The 19,583-nt window shown below is 57.5% G+C and overlaps 1 protein-coding gene across 2 annotated transcripts in view; it reads right to left on the reverse strand.

The window, feature by feature from the left end:
• Positions 1-3,042: 3,042 nt before the first annotated feature.
• AGAP3 (ArfGAP with GTPase domain, ankyrin repeat and PH domain 3) overlaps positions 3,043-19,583 on the reverse strand; it is a 109,581-nt gene continuing 93,040 nt past the window's right edge. For both annotated transcript variants that reach the window (XM_071559584.1, XM_071559582.1), the window contains exons 13-18: positions 17,400-17,561; positions 6,999-7,153; positions 6,455-6,545; positions 5,905-6,127; positions 4,590-4,845; positions 3,043-4,328 (exon numbers count right to left, since the gene is read on the reverse strand). In XM_071559584.1, coding sequence (XP_071415685.1) covers positions 4,104-4,328; positions 4,590-4,845; positions 5,905-6,127; positions 6,455-6,545; positions 6,999-7,153; positions 17,400-17,561 — 1,112 coding nt within the window. In that variant the 3' untranslated portion in view covers positions 3,043-4,103. The remainder of the gene's footprint in view (positions 4,329-4,589; positions 4,846-5,904; positions 6,128-6,454; positions 6,546-6,998; positions 7,154-17,399; positions 17,562-19,583) is intronic.

A 19,583-nucleotide genomic window follows, 5' to 3' on the forward strand; every position in this document is an offset into this window, starting at 1 on the left:
CACTGCTGTGCTGCTGCTCACTGGATCCTGTGAAGTTCTTCATGAGGCTGGAGAGCTGATGACTCCCAGCTCACCAGGGCTGTAAAACCCTTCCCAGGTTGAAGTGTCCCACTTGCCACCTATACTGGACCTAGCACAGCCTGCCAGCTTGTGCAGTGTTCTCACCTGCCAGGCTGGATGGATCTCTACAGGGCTCTGTGAGGTCCAGCTCTGTGCCTGTCTGCACCCACCAGCAGGGCAGATACCCATGAAGGGGCACTGGGTGCAGATGCTGAATTGGAGCATGCTGGTGCTGTACCTTGGTGAGCACAGGCCAAGGGAGCTGGGACACTGTGTCACACCTGTGCCACACGCTCTCCCAGAGGTAAGGCTGACTGGACATACAAAGGTGCAGCTCAATGGCAGGATCTCTGCTCTGGCCATTGCTTGTGAAAGCACTTCCACATGTGCCCAGTGTGTAGTCCCAGCTGCCTCAGGGTTGGACAGTGCTGCCCCACACACTACTGCTGCCCACCTACAGACACCCAGGAAGTTGTGCCACCTCAGCTGAGGCTGTGAGAGGGCCTGTGGGGCTTCCTTTGTGAGTTGTGTCCCATGGGGCTTGTCCTGGGTCTCCAGGCTCTCTGGGAACTGCTACAGACCTGAGGTACAGCTGGTTTCCAGAGTGACAGCACACTATGGATGTGCTCATGGCATGAGTCTGCATCCCTGGCTCCTGTTCTGTGGCACTGACAATCCCCCTGCTGCAGCCACTGCCTTGGCTTAACGGTGTGAGCGCTGCCAGCTGCCTGTGGCAGGGTCCTCATGGTGATGTCACCTGCTGCTCGGGTCCATGTTACACAGGGGCAGTCCCCCTGTGCTGCTGCCCTGGCACACTCCTGTGGTGTAGGGCAGAGCAAAGGGTCTGCCTGGGCCCTCCCTGGCACCATCCTGAACATAGACATGAGTCCTGCCCCTAAACACAGACACACACATCCTGCCCCTAAACACGGACACAGCTCTTGTCTCTAAACATGGGCACAACCCTGCCCCTAAACACGGACACAGCTCCTGTCTCTAAACACGGACACAGCTCCTGTCTCTAAACATGGGCACAACCCTGCCCCTAAACATGGACACAGCTCATGCCTCTAGACATGGACACAGCTCCTGTCTCTAAACATGGACACAGCTCCTGTCTCTAAACACAGAGCTCCTCCCTCAGCCTTTCCTGGCCCAGGGCCATGAGAAGCCACATTGGCCACCTTGGCACCCAGATATGCTCCAGCACTGGGGTAACCTTGGGCTGGGGCAAGGCAGGATGGAACCCAAGTGCCATTGCTGGTGGCCTCTGGCCCCACTGCCAAGTACAGTCTTTTCTTTTGGCTCCTCGGGACCATGTCAGAGCCTGTGAGAAGCTGGTGGCAGTGGAGGGGCAGCCCTGGAATCCCTAGCACCTGTTTACAAGGGGTGAGCAGCAGCAGCAGGGCATAGAATCTGTCCCTGCAGGGCTGTGTGCTGGCAGTGGTGCCACCACCAGCAGGACCTGGCCAGGGCTGGGGACACCCTGAGGGGGTTGCACCTGCCATAGGCACCTTGTGGGTTATGAAAGGCTGCTCAGGACCATGTGGCCCCAAGCAGTGGACTTCACTGATCCTTGTGGGTTCTTTCCAACTCAGGATTGTTGTAGGATTTTCTGATTCCAGAGCTGTCCTCACAAAGCTTCAAGGTGGCACAGCCACTGCATCCAGCCCTGACCCCAGCTCCAATGCCACAGGCAGAGTGCAGGGGCAGGTGAGGGGTCTGCTGGGAGCCCCTGGCCCGGGCTGGCTCCAGAGCTGGGTCCAGGCTGTGTCCAGGATTTGGGCAGGGCTGGGATGGGAAGGGAGGTGCCAGGGCTGGGCTGGGCGGGATCCCGCGCGGGAGATGATGTATGGGCAGATGTATCAGATCGCACAAGATAAACAAGCAGTGAATTTCATCAGGGCCCATCATGGCTTTAATTTGGCTGCCTAATGAGTCAGATCCAGCCGCGCAGATAAAAGTTGTCAGAGCCGCAGCCCTAATGAATTTCTTGCCACTTGTAATCAAGGCAGCTTGTCTGAGGGGGATGATTAATGGGCCCCAGAGGAGCTGCCGTCCCTCGGCTTCCATTCCCGCTAATGCAGTCGCCAGGAAATTAACCAAACCCAGCGCCAGGCTGGGGCCAGGGCCGGTGAGGGGGCACCCACGGGCACTACGAGGGGATGGGAATGAGGGGTGATGCAGGTGCAAGGGATGGACGGGGCCAGGACCAGGGCTGGGATGAGCGTGATGACATGGGCGCACAGAGCTACCACACGGCAAGGAGTGGAGGGGCTGATGGGAGTGGCTCGGGGAGGAGGCAGCAGGGGTTTGGTGGGGACGGCAGAGGGGTACCTGTGGCAGGAGGTGTGTGCTGGCACCTGCTTTCCTTGCAGCACCACCACACAGGCTTGGGGACCAAGGCCCAGCAGAGCCTGAACCATGGCACAGCACAAGGAGACACAGGAGTCCTGAACTGCTGTTTGTGGTGTGGCCTGGGGTGCAGCCAGAGGAACTGGCAGCACTGGAGACTCCTGGTGGGAGAAACACATGGGTTCAGGGCTGGCAGTGCAGACCCACAGCTTCTTTCACTGCTTGTGGCTGCTCATGACATGGAACTACGTGACCCCCAGCCTTCTGGTAGCCACAGCTGAGCACCCAGGCTCTTCACTTGCTGGCACAGCCTGTCACTCCCTGCCCACCTCTGCCTTCCCCACCCCAGCTTCACACTCACAGTCCTGTGCACAGGGACTAGTCGGCCCCAGCATGTCCCATCTGGCATACCCTCTGCTGTGCCCATGTCCCAACCCACCAGAGCTGTGCATCCCTCTGGAGCCATGTCCCAGAGGCCTGGTGTGGCACAGGACTGCTGATACCAGCACCCAAGCCAGAGAGAGGACAAGGAGCTGAATGCTGGTCAGCCTGGGCTGGAGAGTCACCAGACCCCACTGCAGACCAGGGCTGCACCAGAGGCCCCAGAGGCAGCACACTGAGACGCTGGCCTGGCAGGAGGTGGGTTGCTTTATTGGCCTTTATCTCCTTGGCTGCAGGTAACACACAGAGGGGAACTCATGGCAAAGAAACCGTATATACAGAGTGTCCATATAAATATTTCCAATGTACATTTTATACACAAGTGACAGACATTCCACAGCAGCATCCAAAGCCTTGGGGTCCCAGCGCTCAGCTGCAGGCTTGGCCCCAATCCAAAGAGAGATGTTCCTCTCCTCTCTTCTCCCCTCGCTCAGCCGGAGACCAGCCCCGCCTGGGCAGCAGCGGGAGCCAGCAGGAGGCTCTGATGGAGACATTGTATATGGCTTCCGGGTTGAATCTGGAAGGACAGTGACTCTACAGACAGACACAGCTGGGGATCCCGGGGTGACCATCCTCTTTTCCCTCCAGGTCACCAGAAGTCGGGGACTGCGTGGGGGAGATGCTGCCCTTACATCAGCACATGGGGAGTGGTACCAGCGAGTACATCCCTCCTGCACCAGCCAGAAGCAGAGAAGCACGAGGGTGCAGCAGAGAAACATGCACCTCCTGCTGCTCCCCACCTCCCCACTGCAGCTGGGTGTGTGGTGATGCTGACACAGAGGGAGGGCAGGAGGGAAGTGCCCAAACCGACCTGTCTGGGAGAGTGAGTGCAGACATCACCCTCCCTGGTACCACTGTGCAGGGTGGGGCCACACACCTGAACTGCCCCCCGACCCTGCTTTATCTACAGATGTGTCTGGTGGGGGTCAGGAGAAACCAGCTCCCCCTCCATGTACCGGTCATGAGGACGTGATGCACTGGAGCCGCCCCAGCGACGGGGCAGGAGCCCTCGGCAAGCAGACAGCACTGGGACCACACAGTCCCACCAGCTGCATGGGGAGAGTCCACTGAACTGGTGCAGAGGAGCAGGATGGTGGCTCCTGGCCAGCTCCCAGCCTCCTGTGGCTGGAACAGGAGTCCCGATGGGGCGAGCACCGTGGGGGCCCGGCTGTGCTCTCTCAGACCCACTGCTGTGGCCTGGTCCCTGGCAGGGCTGCAGGGCAGCCATGCCGCGAGCCCACGTAGGGCTACACCGAGCCGAGGCTGGCGCTGAGCTCGGCCGGTGCCACGGCGCAGGCGTTGTTGTTGGCGTTGGCGTTGCGGCGGGGCAGGCTGGGGGTCAGCGTGGCAGCGCTGTCGCTGGGGCAGCCGTGCTGCAGCAGGATGTCGATGCACTCCTGGCTGCCCGCTCGCCGGGCATAGGCCAGCGGTGTCAGGCCCCGAGCATCCCGGCTCTTCACATCCACTCCGTACTGTGTGGGAGAGAAGCAGCCGGTCAGCGGCATCCGGGTGACGCGTGCCCACAGGCACGGGAGTGGCAGGGAACAGAGGGGCTCTGTGATGGGTAAGGAGAGGGAGCCAGGAGGGCAGGCAGGGCAGTGTCAGTGGGCTCGTGGGGGAACCCACAGCAGAAGGATGGGTGAGAGGTGTCTCATGCCCTGGGAGCAGGAAGGTGAGGTAGCACTGGGGTAGCACCAGGAGTGCCATGGTGGAGGCTGCAGGTCCCCTCTTACCCAGATGAGCAGCTGTGTGAAGACGACATTGGCCATGGCGCAGGAAAGATGCAGCGCTGTGCGCCCATCTCCATCCCCGTAGGTCTCATTCACTTCCTCCTTGGTGCCATGGGCCAGGAGTGTCACCACGAGGCGTAGGTCATCCTCCACCACAGCCCGCAGCAGCTGCTGCCCCAGTGGGATGTCCGACTGGGGCAGTGGGGCAAGAAAGAGCTTTTGCTCGTATTTGGCCCGGATCCAGCGCTCCTTCTCCTCCCTGCCAGACAGGACACTGTCACTGTCACAGGTGGGACAACCTGCCTGGGCCCCACATGCGGAAGCACATGAGTACCAGCACTGTCCTCAAACCCACCCGTGTGAGCAGTGAGTGTCTGTCACACACAGGTATGTCCCACATACCCCTTGCTTTGTCCCTGCACCCACAGCAGTCACTGGGGCTCTGTCATCCCACTCTGGACACCTGCCTGACACCTGTTCAGCTCACTGCCCCTCCTTACAGCTCCCTACAGACCCTGTGTGGTTATGTCCATGCCTGTACCGCAGCAGCGTCCTGCACTCAGACTCCACACCTGTCTCTCCATGCTGGAGCCCCCCTGCATGCCTGTGCCATGCAGTGTGGGGACCATCCCTGTCCCGTGCCTGTGTGTGGGCCATGGCCAGCGGCAGGAAAAGGTTAGTGCTGCACACGCCAGCCCAGTGTTGCAGGAGGCACCTTATCGCTGCCGCCGTCTCGCCTGGCGCAAACAAAGGCTGTGTCCGCGTCCGTCCCGCCGGGGCTGCGGGCCGGTGGATCGATGTGTGCCGTCCCGCCGCTATCTGCTGCCATTCTATCCATCTGCATCTGGCGGGCGGCCATCAATGCCCCGCGCTGAGCATGCTCGCTGCCGCCGGCCCCTGACCCGCCAGAACTGATAAGGCACAGAATGGGCTCTTGTTGGGATGAGTGACAGCAGAGCGGCTCCGATAGGGACAGACAAGGGCCTGAATGGGACAGACCCTGGAGACCCACACAACGCTGCCAAGCCATCTCTGTTAACCCCTTCGGCTTTGCAGCGAGCCTCAGCTCCCGCAGTCACCGCATGGCTGTGGCCACCATGGAGCCGTGGCCACCATGAAGCTGTGGCCACCATGGAGCCCCGCTGACTCACCAGATGGTGGGAGAGGTTGGCCAGTGCCTCGAGGGCATGCAGGACCCCCAGCACTGGAGCACCTTGAGGAATCCAGTCTTGATGGCTGCTCCCAAACCCCTGTGGTGCCCTCAACCCTCCTGGTGTAGTGCCCAAGAAGCACCCCTGGGGTTCCCCATTTCCCTTACCTACTGCTGTCAGGGGTGGGCTTGGGGTAGCCCTCCACCATTCCCTCCCAGACAGCATTGGCCAAGGCGTTGCCAATGGCTGTCATGACCATGAGAAGCTCGCTAGGCCAGTCATCCAGGTCCAGGGAGCGCACGCGGGACAGGTGGGTGCCCAGGTTGCGATGGATCCCAGAGCACTCGATGCACATGAGGGCACCCAGGTTCAGACTGGCCCAGTCAGGATCTGAGGGGAGCAGAATCAGTAGGGGAGAGTTACACCTGCACAGACTCACCAGCCTGTCTCCTGTGATTCAGGAGACCCATATCTGCAGGCACCCACCCACCAGAACTCTCCCCATCCCAGTATCACTGGGAGAAGTGGGCACAGAGAGGCCAGGACCCCAGGCCAGCCAGCGAGGGGTCATGGGCCAGCGTGGCAGGTGCAGGAGCAGGTCCACTGCAGGAGAGAACAGGACAGTCCCACAAGCAGGTCTCTCTGGGCTGAGAGAGGGGGTGGCTGGAGCCCCCTCCCATCCTGGGTGAGCCCCAACCTCAGTGTGGCATCTCTTACTTGGAGCGTCGCAGTCCACGCAGAAGCTGTTCCCACGCGCTGTGCGGACGGCCTGCATGGCCTGCGCATCGCCCTGGCTGCCCAGCCGAGCCTGGAACACACCCCACGACACCCCCTTCACTGCTGGCACGTGCCCTGCACCCCCCAGAGCCCGCTGGCACCACAGTCCAGGGGCACCCACAGGTGTCCAGCAGAGCAGCTCACAGAGCAGGGTCTGGAGGGACCACACGCCATGGCCAGGCTGCGCCAGAGGAGCAGGAGACATGGGCCATAGCAGGGAGAAAGGGCAGAGCTGCCCAGGGAGGGAACAGCCCAGGATCCAGCCTGGTGGGATGCAGAATGTTCCGTGTGGATGGAGCCAGGCTGGGAAGAGGTGACAGGAAACGTGGGGGGAGCTGCACAGTCCCAGTGATGGGACGCAGCTGACTCGGAGCAGAGGGATCCAAACAGGATCCAGACTGGACAGAGGGAAACATGAGACATGGAGGGACGTGGCAGATGCCAGAGAGATGACAACAAAGCAGACCTTGGCCAAGACTCTCACCTTGTTCTTGCTGCTCTCACAGCCCTGCAGGCTGGCCAGGATCTGGCTCTCGATGGCCTGCACCCAGAGCTCCCGCTCCTCCAACGTTGAGGCCTCAAAGAGCCATGTCTGGCCCGTCAGCGACACTATAATGAACTCAAATGGCTCATCTGCTTCTGAAAGAGAAAGGTGTGGCATGGTAAGGGGCTGAGAAAGAGGGGGCCTGCCACCGGACAGATTCCTGCAGGCCAGCACTGTGTCCATACACAGGCAGGGTCACTGGCAGCAGTGGAGCCTGGGGGGCTGAGACAGGCAAGTGACCTCAGGAAGGAACCAAAGCTCGTGCCAGCCCTCCCTCCCACTGCTCACACAACTCCATGGGCCTGGGCTCGCACCTCTGCAGCCTCTTTCCTCTGCCATCTGGTCCAAGAAACCCAGGAGGCTTCCAGACCCCTGGAAGCTGCTTGTGCCCTCTTTCTCTGCCCTATGTCCCACCCTTGGAGAAAGCTGCCAATCTCTGGATTAGTGAAATCAGCCCCTCCAAAGAGCCAGCAGCCCTAAAGAGACCCAGCCCACGAGTGGCTTTGGAGGGACAGGCCCCACACACCAAGTGAGGCGATGCAAGGAGGGCCCGTGCTGTGGGCTCAGGCAGCTCTTCACCAAGGCTTAGAATGTGTTCTGCCCCTCTAACACCTGCCAGCCCAGGCTCTGCCCCACAGCCCCCCACAGGCACAGTTCATGGGGTGCCCTGCCTCAGCCTCACACCCAGCACCAGCATTTACCTTTTATTGCCAACTTCAGTAGTTAGTGCAGTAAATGACTTAACTAAGCGGGGCCTGAATGGAATGACTAATAAACGTTATGTCACAGCACACGCTTCAGCTCATAGCAAAATGATTTGTAATTACCTAATTAGCGTTATGCAAATAACACCCTCATCTCCATAATGTGCCTTCCCAGCTCTCTATTAAAAGCAGGGAGTCAACTGCTCAGCTCCAGAGACAGCACAGAGGCCGAGGGGCCCCCGGTCTGCATCAAAGCAGAGCTGCACTGGCCTTGAGCCTGGCAAGGTCTGTGCCCACTGGGGCTGATGTGGAGAGGTGAGTTGGGGAGTGTGGAGGGGGCCCTCTCTTCTGCCCAACTTCTCTGTGGTGGAGAAGTCCCTTAGTGGAGGGAAGCAGCAGGAGGGCAGGGACTGAGAAGGTGCCACAGTCCACAGTCAGGGCTGTGAATGGCTGCAGAGGCCACCAGCTGGGCCACCTGCAGAGGCCATCAGTGGCCGCCAGCTGGCCCCATTGAAGCCAGGCTGTGCCCACAAATACCCCCAGAACATGGTGCAGCCTTGGGAAGTCTCCCTAGGAAAGCCATTTCTGATGGGAGTGGTGTGAAAACACAGCTCTTTCTCCCAGGCTCACAGGCACCACCTGCATTGATAAGTATCAGGCACAGCACCCTACTCCATCTCTCTCCATCATGCACAGGTGTCCATCCCACACCAACCTGAGGGCAAGCCGCCCTCCTGCACCTGTGCTGTGGTGCAGAGTGCCTCGGGCCCTGCATTCCACAGTTAAACGTGTCAGTGACATCAGGCTGGAAAGGTGCTGTCCCTTGCCAGCGCTGGGAACTCCATGGTGTGTCCCGCATGGATCCCAGCAGCAGCCACTGTCTTGATGCTGCTCAGGCCCTGGTGCAGGAATGCAAGGCTGGGTCTCCACTCCAGCAGAGCCTGTGGAGGATGGAATGACTTCAACATGTGGGGGTCTCCTGTTTTTCCCTTCCCAGGTAGGAAGGAGAGGATATTTCATTCATTTCACCCTAAATCAGCCTGGGACTCTTCCTCTGGGGAAGCTGTCTGCACCTGCCTCTCTCTTGCTGGAAGGAGACTCTGGGCCCTCAGGAGGCTGACACTGAAGGGAGCAGGCAGTCAGTCAGACTGCTGGACTCTTCCCTCTCTTGTGATGCACTGGCCTAACCAGGACATCCCACTTGTCCAGCACTTTGCCCCTTCCTCCAGCTCTCAGCTGCAGGAGAGAGCCCACAGCCTCCACTCTGAGGGCCCTCCTTCCCTAGGGATGTTTGCTGTGGAGGCTTCAAGGACACCAAATCCCAGCTCAAGAACAAGATCCTTGGAAAATACACAGCTGGTAAATTCTGAATACTGGAAGAAGAAATAACCAGACAACAGCCAGGCTAACAGGCCTCCTTGGTTCCCTGGAACCAGACTCTGTGATTGCTCCCAGACCGGAGCCAGGGCAGGGAGCCTTCAGGCCACAGGGGAGCCAGGATCAGCCCCCCACAGCTGCAGGACCAGTGGCTGCCCAGGGCCAAGCACCACCAGCCAGGAGAGAGCAGCAGTTCCCTGAGACTGCCCACGTGTGAAGGGAGCATCTGCAGAGACCACTCCTGGGATACCCTGACACATCAGAACATGCTGTTCTCAAATCTCTCTCTTCCTTGGTCTGAGCCACCCATGGCTGCCATCACTGTGCTGCAGTGCCCGAGCCAGCTGCCTGGACCCAGGAAGCACTGGATGCACTTCAAGCACTCCCTGCTGCCGAGCCACTTCTGCTGTCACTGCAGAGCAGGAAGCAGGATGCCATGGTCCCTGTGACATGGCAATGACTGCTGCTATGGGCTCACATGGCTTCATCCTCCTTGTTCCTGTCTCTTGTTTGCCCAGGACCTTCCCAACAAACACGTAGGCAGGAATCCCAGCCCCAGCCTTCCTGCACCTGTACGCTTCCCAGTGGAAGCAAATGCCCACCCTGCCTGCCCGGGGCATAACCCTCCTGCCTCAGGCACTGTGCTGGGGAAGGGGGCTCCAACCCCACTGGGATGGACTTTTGCACTGTCACAGCTGAGGGACATCCTGGAGCCCTGAGGCTGCCTGGTCCCAGTCCTGGCAGTGGTCCCAGTCTGACCAAAGCCCTGGCACCAGCACTGCAAGCTGCAGGACCTCCACTCATTTCCTTCTTTGTGCCTCCTGGATTCCAGCTTCATGCTGAATAAAGGGTCTGTTGCTCTCAGAGCCCAGAAGGAGCTAATAAAGGACCATGGCTTTTCTGCCACACTAAGGCAAACTCCCCACCTCTCTTCCCTGCAGCAACACAGGACAGCACTGCTTTGGAGGCCCAGGCACAGCCTGGCTACGGCAGCAGAGCAGGGCACTGTGGGATCACACCCCTGGATTCACACATGGGGTTCTGCAGAGCTGGGAAGAGAATCAAGGACTCAAAGTAGCTTTGAACACTTTGCAGACTCAGCTTTTCAGACAGTTTGGGACCAGTTCCTGAGCTTTCCAAGGCACCCATACAAGTTGCATCAGACTCAAGTCATTGCTTTAGGGAAAGTACAGGGCACTCTCAGCCTTTTCTGGGGAGAGGTATAGGTTTCACTGTGGCAGGGACATTTCCAGCAGGATGAACGCGTAGCACCAAGCAGATGATGTGGGCAGAAGGGTCTGGACTACCTCTGCTGAAGTAGAGCCAGCAGAAATCCTTTCCCTGCCCCACATGTGGGCACAGGCTCCTTCCCAGTGCCCAGAGGAGCCCTAGAGTTTGCTGGTTCTGACTCGACAGGTCTCAGGACCCAGAGGAAGCCACTCCGACAGTGGTGGGGAGACCTTCCCATTCACCTCAGGGTGAGGGGCTATCCCAGGACCAGACAGCAGAGCCCATCCCCCAGCCCCCCAGCTGCCCCTCAGCACACTGGTGGGAGCCCATTATGCCAGCTCCATTAGAATTAGTGGGCAGTGGAAATGAACACGCTGCCTCTCTCTCTTGATGATTTTTTGATGATGTTTTAAAGACTGAGCTCTGTGAAGAGTCGCTGAGCAGAGTTTGGTGGGAGTCAGCTCTGCTAATGGGTGTTAACCCCACGACCCCCTTCCAACGCCACCCAGCAAAGAGGGCTCCAAATAGGAGCAGAATTAGGGAGGGCACGGCAGAGTGGCCAGGATAGTGGGGCCACCCAGAACCCACTGACAGCTGAGCGGAGCCCCAGCTCCATCAGGAACTGCAGCCAGGTGACCAGCCCGGGGGAATCACTGCCCCAGGCTGCTGTGCTGGGCAGGCACTCAGCAGTCCCTGCCCCAGCACGCCAGCTTTGGCAGAATCATGTCCTCAGGGCAGCAGAGGAACACCACAGGGCTGGCCAGAAACGAGGGAACAGAGACATCCTGTGTGCCCTGGTGAAAGCCAGCCCAAAGGGACAGGAGAAGGGTAAGGAAAAGCCCACCAAGGTGCCAGGGAGGGCCACAGTCCTGCTGTCCAAGGGGGCCATGAAGCCAAGGTGCCCAGTGGAATGGTGGGTCTGTCATGAAACATGGGAGAGCAGAGCAACAGTGTCCTGGAGTGTTGCCCTCACAACTTGTGTCAAGCCCCCTCTTTCTGCTCTGAGTGGTGGGAAGCACAGCTCTGCGCAGAAGGGATACATCAGGGGGCTAAAAACCCCTCAGTTTCAGTGCAGGACAGGGCAGGGCTCGGTCCTGCTCTGTGAAGGGCTCCAGACACACCCCACATCAGTGCTCAGCCCAGAGACCACTTGGAGCAGCACTTCCCACTGCCTTTCCTATGGACACCCTGCTTCTCCCTGAGGTGCAGCAGGTCACCCCAGGCCAGTGTGTCCCCACAGGGAGCTGCAGTGGGGCAGGCTGGTCCCATCCTTCACAGAGCTTCCATCCCTTCTCCTCTTTTTGTGCTGCCATAGCAGAAGTGTCTTTAGAAGCCCCAGTGAGTGGGCAGTCATACAGAGAGGAAGGGAGGTGAGGTGATGCCTCCAGTGTGTGGGGTCCATGGCAGGAACCAGGGGCAGGTCCCACCTGAGGTGCAAGGACACCCTGGCCCACTGCTCCGCTCTCTGGCTGCCAAGCCCGTCAGGAGGGTCCTGGAGGAGGGCAGCCAGCAGCCCTCGGCCTCAGGATGCTTGTTTGCAAGCTGCCACTGTACCACATCATTATGAGGTGTTTGGGATATCAACAAATTAGCAGGCGTCTGGGAAGAGAAGGATGCAGCACCATTCGTAAATGTCAGCTCGCTGCCTCCTCATTTTGCAGATCATTAAACCCAATATTCCCAACCTGTATTAGTGCAACGGGGACAGGCCCCTCCGCGGGGACAGCCACCAGGAGAGCACAGCAGGAACAGCGCTGAGACCCCCCAGCACCCATCCACTGTCCCAGCATCCCCAGATCCTGCGGTGACCCAGGCTGAGCTGGCATGTCCCCACTGGGAACCGCACTGGGGAGGGCGGTGGCAGCAGTGGAGGGCTTAGGCAGGGATGGGCAGAGCTGCAGAACAGAGGGCATACAGCAGGGTCCCAAATGTGTGTGGGAGGGGGGGGAAGGACACGGTGTCAGGAGGAGCAGGTGCCCCTTAGGGACACTGTAGGTAGACAGGGGTGTGCAAGAGGGGCATGTAAGGGTCAAAGAGTGTCATATCTGTGTACATGGGGGTGGATGCCATACAAGGTGGAGCGTAAGCACAGCATGTCAGGGCTGGGAGGTGGCAGAAGGGCCATGGGGGTGTGTGCGGGCACTGGGGCAGGGGGTCACACTGTGGGCACAGGAGGGCATGGACAGCACAGGTTTTGTGGTGTGAGTGGAGGCTTGTGGTGGGGTCAGGGGTATGCACATGAGGGTCTCTGGAAGGGCAATGGAGCTGTGCAAGGTCCCCTAGGAGCCACAGAAGGAGGGCGTGGGAGCTGATGGAGATGGAGGACTGGCTGTGGTGTGGTGATGCCCAGCACAGGCTGCCTCCCTCACACCAGGATGGAGCAGGGAGCTCCAGGGTCTGTAATGAGCAGGAGTGACTTGTTAGCACTGAATTAAGAGGCTTGGCAGAAGGAAGCGGGCGGGTGACACAAGCTGTGTGGGGCAGGCGGGAGCTGAGCGATGGCAGCTGGAATCCCCAGCAATCTGGTGAGCGCGGCTCAGCCCCGCGCTCCCGGCTCACCGCGATCGGCCTCCGACAGCCCCTGACAGTTGGCATTAATCACGCACATCGCCCCAACACAACTCTTTACTGGCCATCAATTTCCCGTGGGTTTTAAAACTAAAAAACAAAGACAAAACCGCGTCGTTTGGCCGCCACTGAGAAGCACATTAAGGGGCTGTCAGCTTCTCGCCATGCACCCTGCATCACTCTTTAAGCACATGAGAAGTTCATTATCCCCGGAGCTCTGGCAGCCATGGGGAGGCTGGTGCAGGGAGCGTCGCGAAGGTGCTGCTGCCCTCAGTCATGGCTGGTGGCTCCTGGGCCCTCCCGGCTCCCAGGACAGGGGCTGAGAGTCCCAGGCACAGGAGTCAGGGCTGCAGGGGAGCTCTAGGCTGCTCTGTGGCAGGATGGGTCACTCCTGGCCACAGCACTTGCTTGTGCTCTGATCTGCGCAGACTTTCCTGATGGTCCCTACAGGCTGATTCCACAACCCCACTGTGGTGATGAGCATCTTCATCCCCTGACAGGCTGACACACGTTTGCCAGCCTGTGGGTGCTCCCTGACAGCCCGAGCTGCACTCCCTGGTTTGGTGACATCCCCGGCAGCCCAATCCCACGCCTGCCATAGTTTGTGGATGCTCCCTGGCAGCCTGACACTGCGCTCTCTTTAACATGAGCCCATGTAAAAAAGCAACAGCTAGTTTGATTTATGATACTTCAGAACAACTAAGATTCAATTGCTCTGCACGTCCCTGGCTCTGATTACCTCCTAAATGAGATAAACTGATGGCAATTTATCCCCAGACCTCACCAGCTTTCCCAGGATGCTAACCTGAGCCGCTTGTGTCCCACTCACAGGTGTGGGGTGGGCACAGGAACGTGAAGGCAGTCTGTGCACTGCCCAAACCTGTTCCCCCAAGCACTCCCACTCTGTCCTGCCCAGAGGGACACTGTGACAGAGACTGAGCCCAACACTGCACTCAGCCCCACGCAGCTCCTCGTAGGTAGGAGGTTTTGGCAGATCCCACTGCAGTGCTCCCCACACTGGCACAGCTCCACTGGCCTGAGCTGATGGAGGGCATGGCTCATCACTGGGCTGTCCCCATGCTCCTGTGCGGACAGTGGACCCTTCACAGAGGGATGAGAACCACACGGGATGGCAGCTCAGCCAAAAGGGACTGCTGCTCTGCCACGGGGCCCATCAGCCCCACATCCAGCACAGTGATTTCACACACTCACTGTGCTGACCATGTGAAAGCAAAAAGCTCAGATTACCCTGCTCTGAAAAAAACTGCTAGAACTGTTCAAGAGCAGCTAAAAAAGATTCAAGAGGGGATCAGGCATACTTATGGACACCAGTCCATGAGGTACATCATCAGCCATGCCCATGACGTGGGGCAATGCCCAGCCCTGGGTTCACAGCTGGACCTGATTGTCATCCATTCAGACATCAGGATGGAACCTCATCTGGAGGCTCAGAACCCCCTTGTGCTTGCACCAGTCGCTCCTTCTCATGCAGGACAGTAATCCAGGGGTGACCACCTGAGCATTGGTCCCAGAGTCACTTGCTCCTCTGCCTCTGCCCTGGGGTGCCAGTCCTGGTTACAAGCTGTCATAAAACCCAGAGCTGTGTCAGCTCTTGGAGAAGTCCCAGTGCTGTGGGCAGGAGAGAGACCGACCAAGTCACCCACAGAGGTACCACAGGCAAGAGACCTGGCAGCAGGTGCATGGCAGGCACGGGATCATCTGCCTGAAGGGGAGTGTGTAAGACTCCTGAAGAGGAGTCTGTAATTCGTACTGAGCACAGGGATGCACAAAGACCCTCTCCTGACAGAGAGGCTGCGCTCTGCCCAAAATGGAGCATACAGCTTTTTCCTGCTGGAACTGACTATAGCAGGACTGAGCTGGGAAGCTCTATGTGCAGCAGAAGTGGCCACTCATGGACTTGGAGCAGGGTTCTGCTGGCACAGACACTGCCAGCAGCCCCTCGACCCACAGCAATGGGTACTGCCGATGCAGCTGGGAGCGCAACAGAACTGACCCTGCCTTTGGAAGTCCAATTTTGCAATCAGATCAGTTTTCTAAAACAGGAGATTACTTAAAAAATAAATGCAAAAGGCAGAAACCCACCATGCAACACCTCATAGCACTGCTGTGCCCTGGGATGGGGCCAGGAGCAAGTGGTTCCTGTCACCTCTGTCCGAGCACAGCACTGAGCTGGCAGGTGCTGTACCCATTCACACTTCGAGGACACAGGGGTTTGGAAAGTCTGAATTCACACTGGGGCAGCTCAGCTGCCCATTGCCACATGTCCTGGCACCAGCTGCATGGCAGATCCCAGCCAAGGGATTCCTCCTGCTCCCAGTGCCAGTGCCAGAGGCTCTGACAACAGGAGGATCCGCGGTGTGCAAGGTCTGTGCAATGATGGATGAAGTTTGGGAATGACACTTTGCTGGCAAATAGTTCCATGTTGATAAAAGCAAAGGAATGCACATTGTAGGAAAAAGTGACATTACTCCAACCACTGACAGGGCTCTAAAATAACCATATCAAGCCAAGACAAGGCCTTGTATCACCGCAGGTAACAGAGACCTCTGCCCAGCTCACTGCCATGGCCATGGACCCGGGCAGGGAATAACAGAAAATACTTGGATGCCCTTGTGCTCCACCTCTGTCACTCCGCCTTTCAGGGATGGTACAATACCAGGAAGGACAGTGAGAGTGAGCATGTCTGAAAAGATATGCCTATGAAATGACAGAAAAACTGGGATGACCCAAAGACTCTGGGCCTGGGCACCAAGGAGGAGGGTGACAGTCTTCCAGTCTGTGCATCTGGGAGCAGAGGGCTGGGAATTCTGCCAATCCCACATGTGTTGTGGAAAAGGAACTAATCAAATTTTAAGACTTTCAGCAGTGGTTAGTTCATATTACTGCTTCATAAAAGTGTTCCCAAGTTCAAATACCTTTTCCACTACAAAATTGCATTCCACTCAGTGTAACTTGAGGCCCCAGCATCCACCTCTTGCATCCCATCAGCTGCACTGATCAGCCACAGGACCAGACTTTTCCTCTGCAAGCACTGACACATCAGTCCTGCACTTTTTGGTTTTCATTGTGATTAGCTGAGTGCCTTCATGTCTGCATCACAAACCCAGCCATCACACCCAGGGCGGCTTTGGGACCTTCTTTACAACTCCTGAGAGTATTACTGAAGGATGGACATGGTACTTCAGCACCTGCTTTCTCAGTCTCAGATGTGGGTGCAAAGTCATTCCACCCTTTGCTATCTCACTGTTCATACAAAGAATGAGTCTCTTCTTTTGCCAGGCACTCAGCTGAGAACTGCAAACCAATCCATCTGAGGAGGCAACACACACCCAGAGCTAAGAAGAAAGAGAATCCCACACCATGCTTTGCTATCCCTGAGACCACTGGGTATGACAGACCCAAACAATGCTTAAGGTGACTCAGTCAACCACTGTGAAGGGGAAGCCTGTCCTAGACGTGGTGCATTTCAGATGTAGACAATTACAACAGCAAAGAAAACACAACAGGGCTGCCTAACTTTGCACATCATCACTGCAATGTTTCCAAGAGAGGGAACTTGAGGAGAGCTGTTCTGCCATGAGACACCTGGACTGATGGGCTGCAGGTGGGCCCGTGATGAAGCGAGGTGCCAGGACAGCCACAGCAGCTTCAGGTACAGACTAACATTTTCTAGTTTGTTTTGCAGCAGCCATCAGCTTCCTACACTTGTACTGAGCTCTCCTCCCATATGAATTACATCTTTACTTTGGTTCACTACTAAAGCTTACTGAGTGCTGTGGGATAGGATGAGAAAGGATAAAGTCAAGTCTCACACCAAGGACCATTTTTTCCAGAGGCTAATCACAGATGCAGGCCTTGGAGAAAGCAGTTGCCAGGCTCATCTCTACCTGGACAAATCTGGGTGGCTTTTCCTAGAATGCTTCTCCATGCCTTGTAGCCTCCTGCCAAGCTTTGGATTCCTCTTCAGCAACCCCAGACATCAGAATTTCTCAAGACAAAAACCATCAGTACTTTGAGTGTCGGATAAGCAGTGCACATGCCTTCAGCTGGTCACCCAGAAGACCTTTGGCTTGAGGCAGGTGTCCCTCACAGGTCTTTTAAATTATGAAAGTTTGGCCAATCTCCAAAACACAAACAGATTCTTGTGGTGAAAACTGTCTGCACACCTTAACCTTAACTGACTGAGGGTCTGTGCAGGCACAGGCATGACACGGTGGTCCTGCCTGCACTGCACATGAAAAATAGAGGGAAGGGCAGATCAGAGAGGCTGGTTTCTCCTTCCTTCCTCAGCACAAGCTGCTTGGACAAGGAGAGCTCTGAGAACCAGATCCCCATCAAGTCTTGGATGAGGAGCACTCTGAGCCCCAAATCCCCCCCAAACCCAGCAGGACCCCTGGATGGCTGGTGCTCCAAGCTGGCAGTGCTGCCAGACCCCTCCTACCTTCTGCTGCCGTGCTGGGGCCATCAGGCCGAGTTGTCCCTGTGCTCTTTTTCCTGCGATGCTTCTTCCTATTGGCATGTGGTGATGGAGGCGGCTCCAGCTTCGGGCTGGCGGCACTGGAAATGTTTGGGCTGGAGCTGAGTGAGTCAGCGGTACCATTAGCTGGGGACAAAGATAAGGCAAGTCATGTACAGTGGGACAGTGACAGTCTGCTCTTTGCAGAGACACCCAGGTGTCCTGGAGTTGGCCCCAGTACACTCCTGGCTCAATCCCACATGGCCCCACAAGACAGGGAAGGACCCACTCAGCCCCATGGCACGGGGCTGCTCTGACACTCGCTCCAGCTCATGGCTGGCAGCAACTTGGGCAGAGTCCAGCTGGACCAGCTCTGCACCAGGATCCATGCAGGATGATCACACAGAGGCAGCGCTGGCATCTACACAGACAGGACACACACAGTGGCATCCCTGAGGCAGCCTGACGTGCCACCCCCAGTGCGTGTCCCTGGGGGAACAGCTCAGCAGCAGCAGCATTCTCACAAGGCTGCACAAGCGTTTTGGGAAGGGACAGGCCCAGGAGGTGCTCTTGGCCCCCCTGGAGCAGATCCAGGACTCAGGATCGGCAGGAGCTCTGCAGAAGCTCTGGCCCCCCCGGCACTGCTCTGCCAGACGAGGTGACTGGGGTTGCCGCACTCAGGAACCTGAGCATGATGGGCTCAATAGGCTTCCGATACGGAGCTGAAGAAGCTGCATCCCCAGCAGCAACGCACCAAATTTATCCTCAATCATACTGTTCCTTACAATTAATAGCAGAATTAGAAACAATCAGGGAGCTGCCTAATTACTGTCAATTAGAGTGCGCTAATCAAGCTCCGATCACACACACACACGCTGCCGCTGCACTCACCATTAAATGTCAAATTTCATTAGAGACCAGCAACAAAATCAAAAGCCTGACATTCAATTTCAGCAGCACACACAGCGCAGGCTTCCAATCAGCATAAAAATGCAGACTCCGGGGAAGGCAACGAGGCGCAGGAGCCCTCACTGCACTGTTAACCCTCTCCTAAATCCACTCCTGCCTCTCCAGTGTCCACCCACCCCTAGGGCATAGATGGCAGCTCCTCTGCCCTGGGCAGCTTGCCATCCTTTCTGCCACAGCCCAGTGTTTCTGATCAAGCCCTGACCATCCATTTATTTCCATGTTGTGTGGCATCTGAAATTAAGAAAAGAAACACAGTGTTGCTCAAGGGCTCAAGGTCCAGCAGTGGGGCTGCAGGGACCTGTCAAGCCCTTTTCCCACCCCAGCCCAGCCTCTACTCTCCCAGTTCAGCCCAGTTTGGTCAGGCTGGCTCCGTGGGGCTTGGTCTGTCTTAACAAACACCACTGGTGGGGTGGAAAGGGGCACAGAGGCATACAGGGACATGGAGAACAGCCCAGGACGTGCCCCAGACAGGGGCTGGGGTGCAGTCAGTGTCCCCCTCGCAGGGATGGGAGAGGCTGCAGCACTGGATCTATCCCAACTCCGGCTTCTCCTGCACTGACACACACTAGTAGGGTGTTTCTGAAGCTATTTATCCACAGGGAAATAGCTCACCCTTGACAATTAAGAGAGATAAATCTAATAAAATCAGACTCCAATTTTATAAATATAAATTACTGATCCAGTTACAGGACTGTGCTGAGACCAGGTGTGAGGCACCTTCAGCTCCCAGTCACATGTCACAGGGGACCTGAACTTTCCTGTCTGTGGCTACACGTGGTGCCTCCAGCCTCCCTCTGCTGTCCACCTGCTCACCAGGATGCCCCTGGGGCTGAACCTCATGCTGCCAGCACTCTGCCCCCCTCCAGGCTCAGTGAGCAGGGCTTGCACTTCTGCACTCCTCACAATGCTCCTGCAGCCTGCCTCGAGCCCGGCACCTCCTGATCCTCAAGGGATCACAATCCACATTCCTGCTCTTACTGCCCAGCACCAGAGCTGGGGGCTTCCAGGGCCTCTGTGGGATGGGGTCAGGAGGGCAAAGGGGTGCGGGCAGCATGTGGAACATGTTGCCTCTGCATGATCAGGCATTGTTCACTCTCCCTCCTTCACCAGCAGGGCAAATGAGCCCCTCTGATCCACCCAAGAACTTCCGAGTCCCTGTTTCACCATGGGAACCCCACACAGGCACACCTGAGACCTCCT

Source organism: Pithys albifrons, chromosome 7, assembly GCF_047495875.1.
Source record: "Pithys albifrons albifrons isolate INPA30051 chromosome 7, PitAlb_v1, whole genome shotgun sequence".
Lineage (NCBI taxonomy): Eukaryota > Metazoa > Chordata > Aves > Passeriformes > Thamnophilidae > Pithys > Pithys albifrons.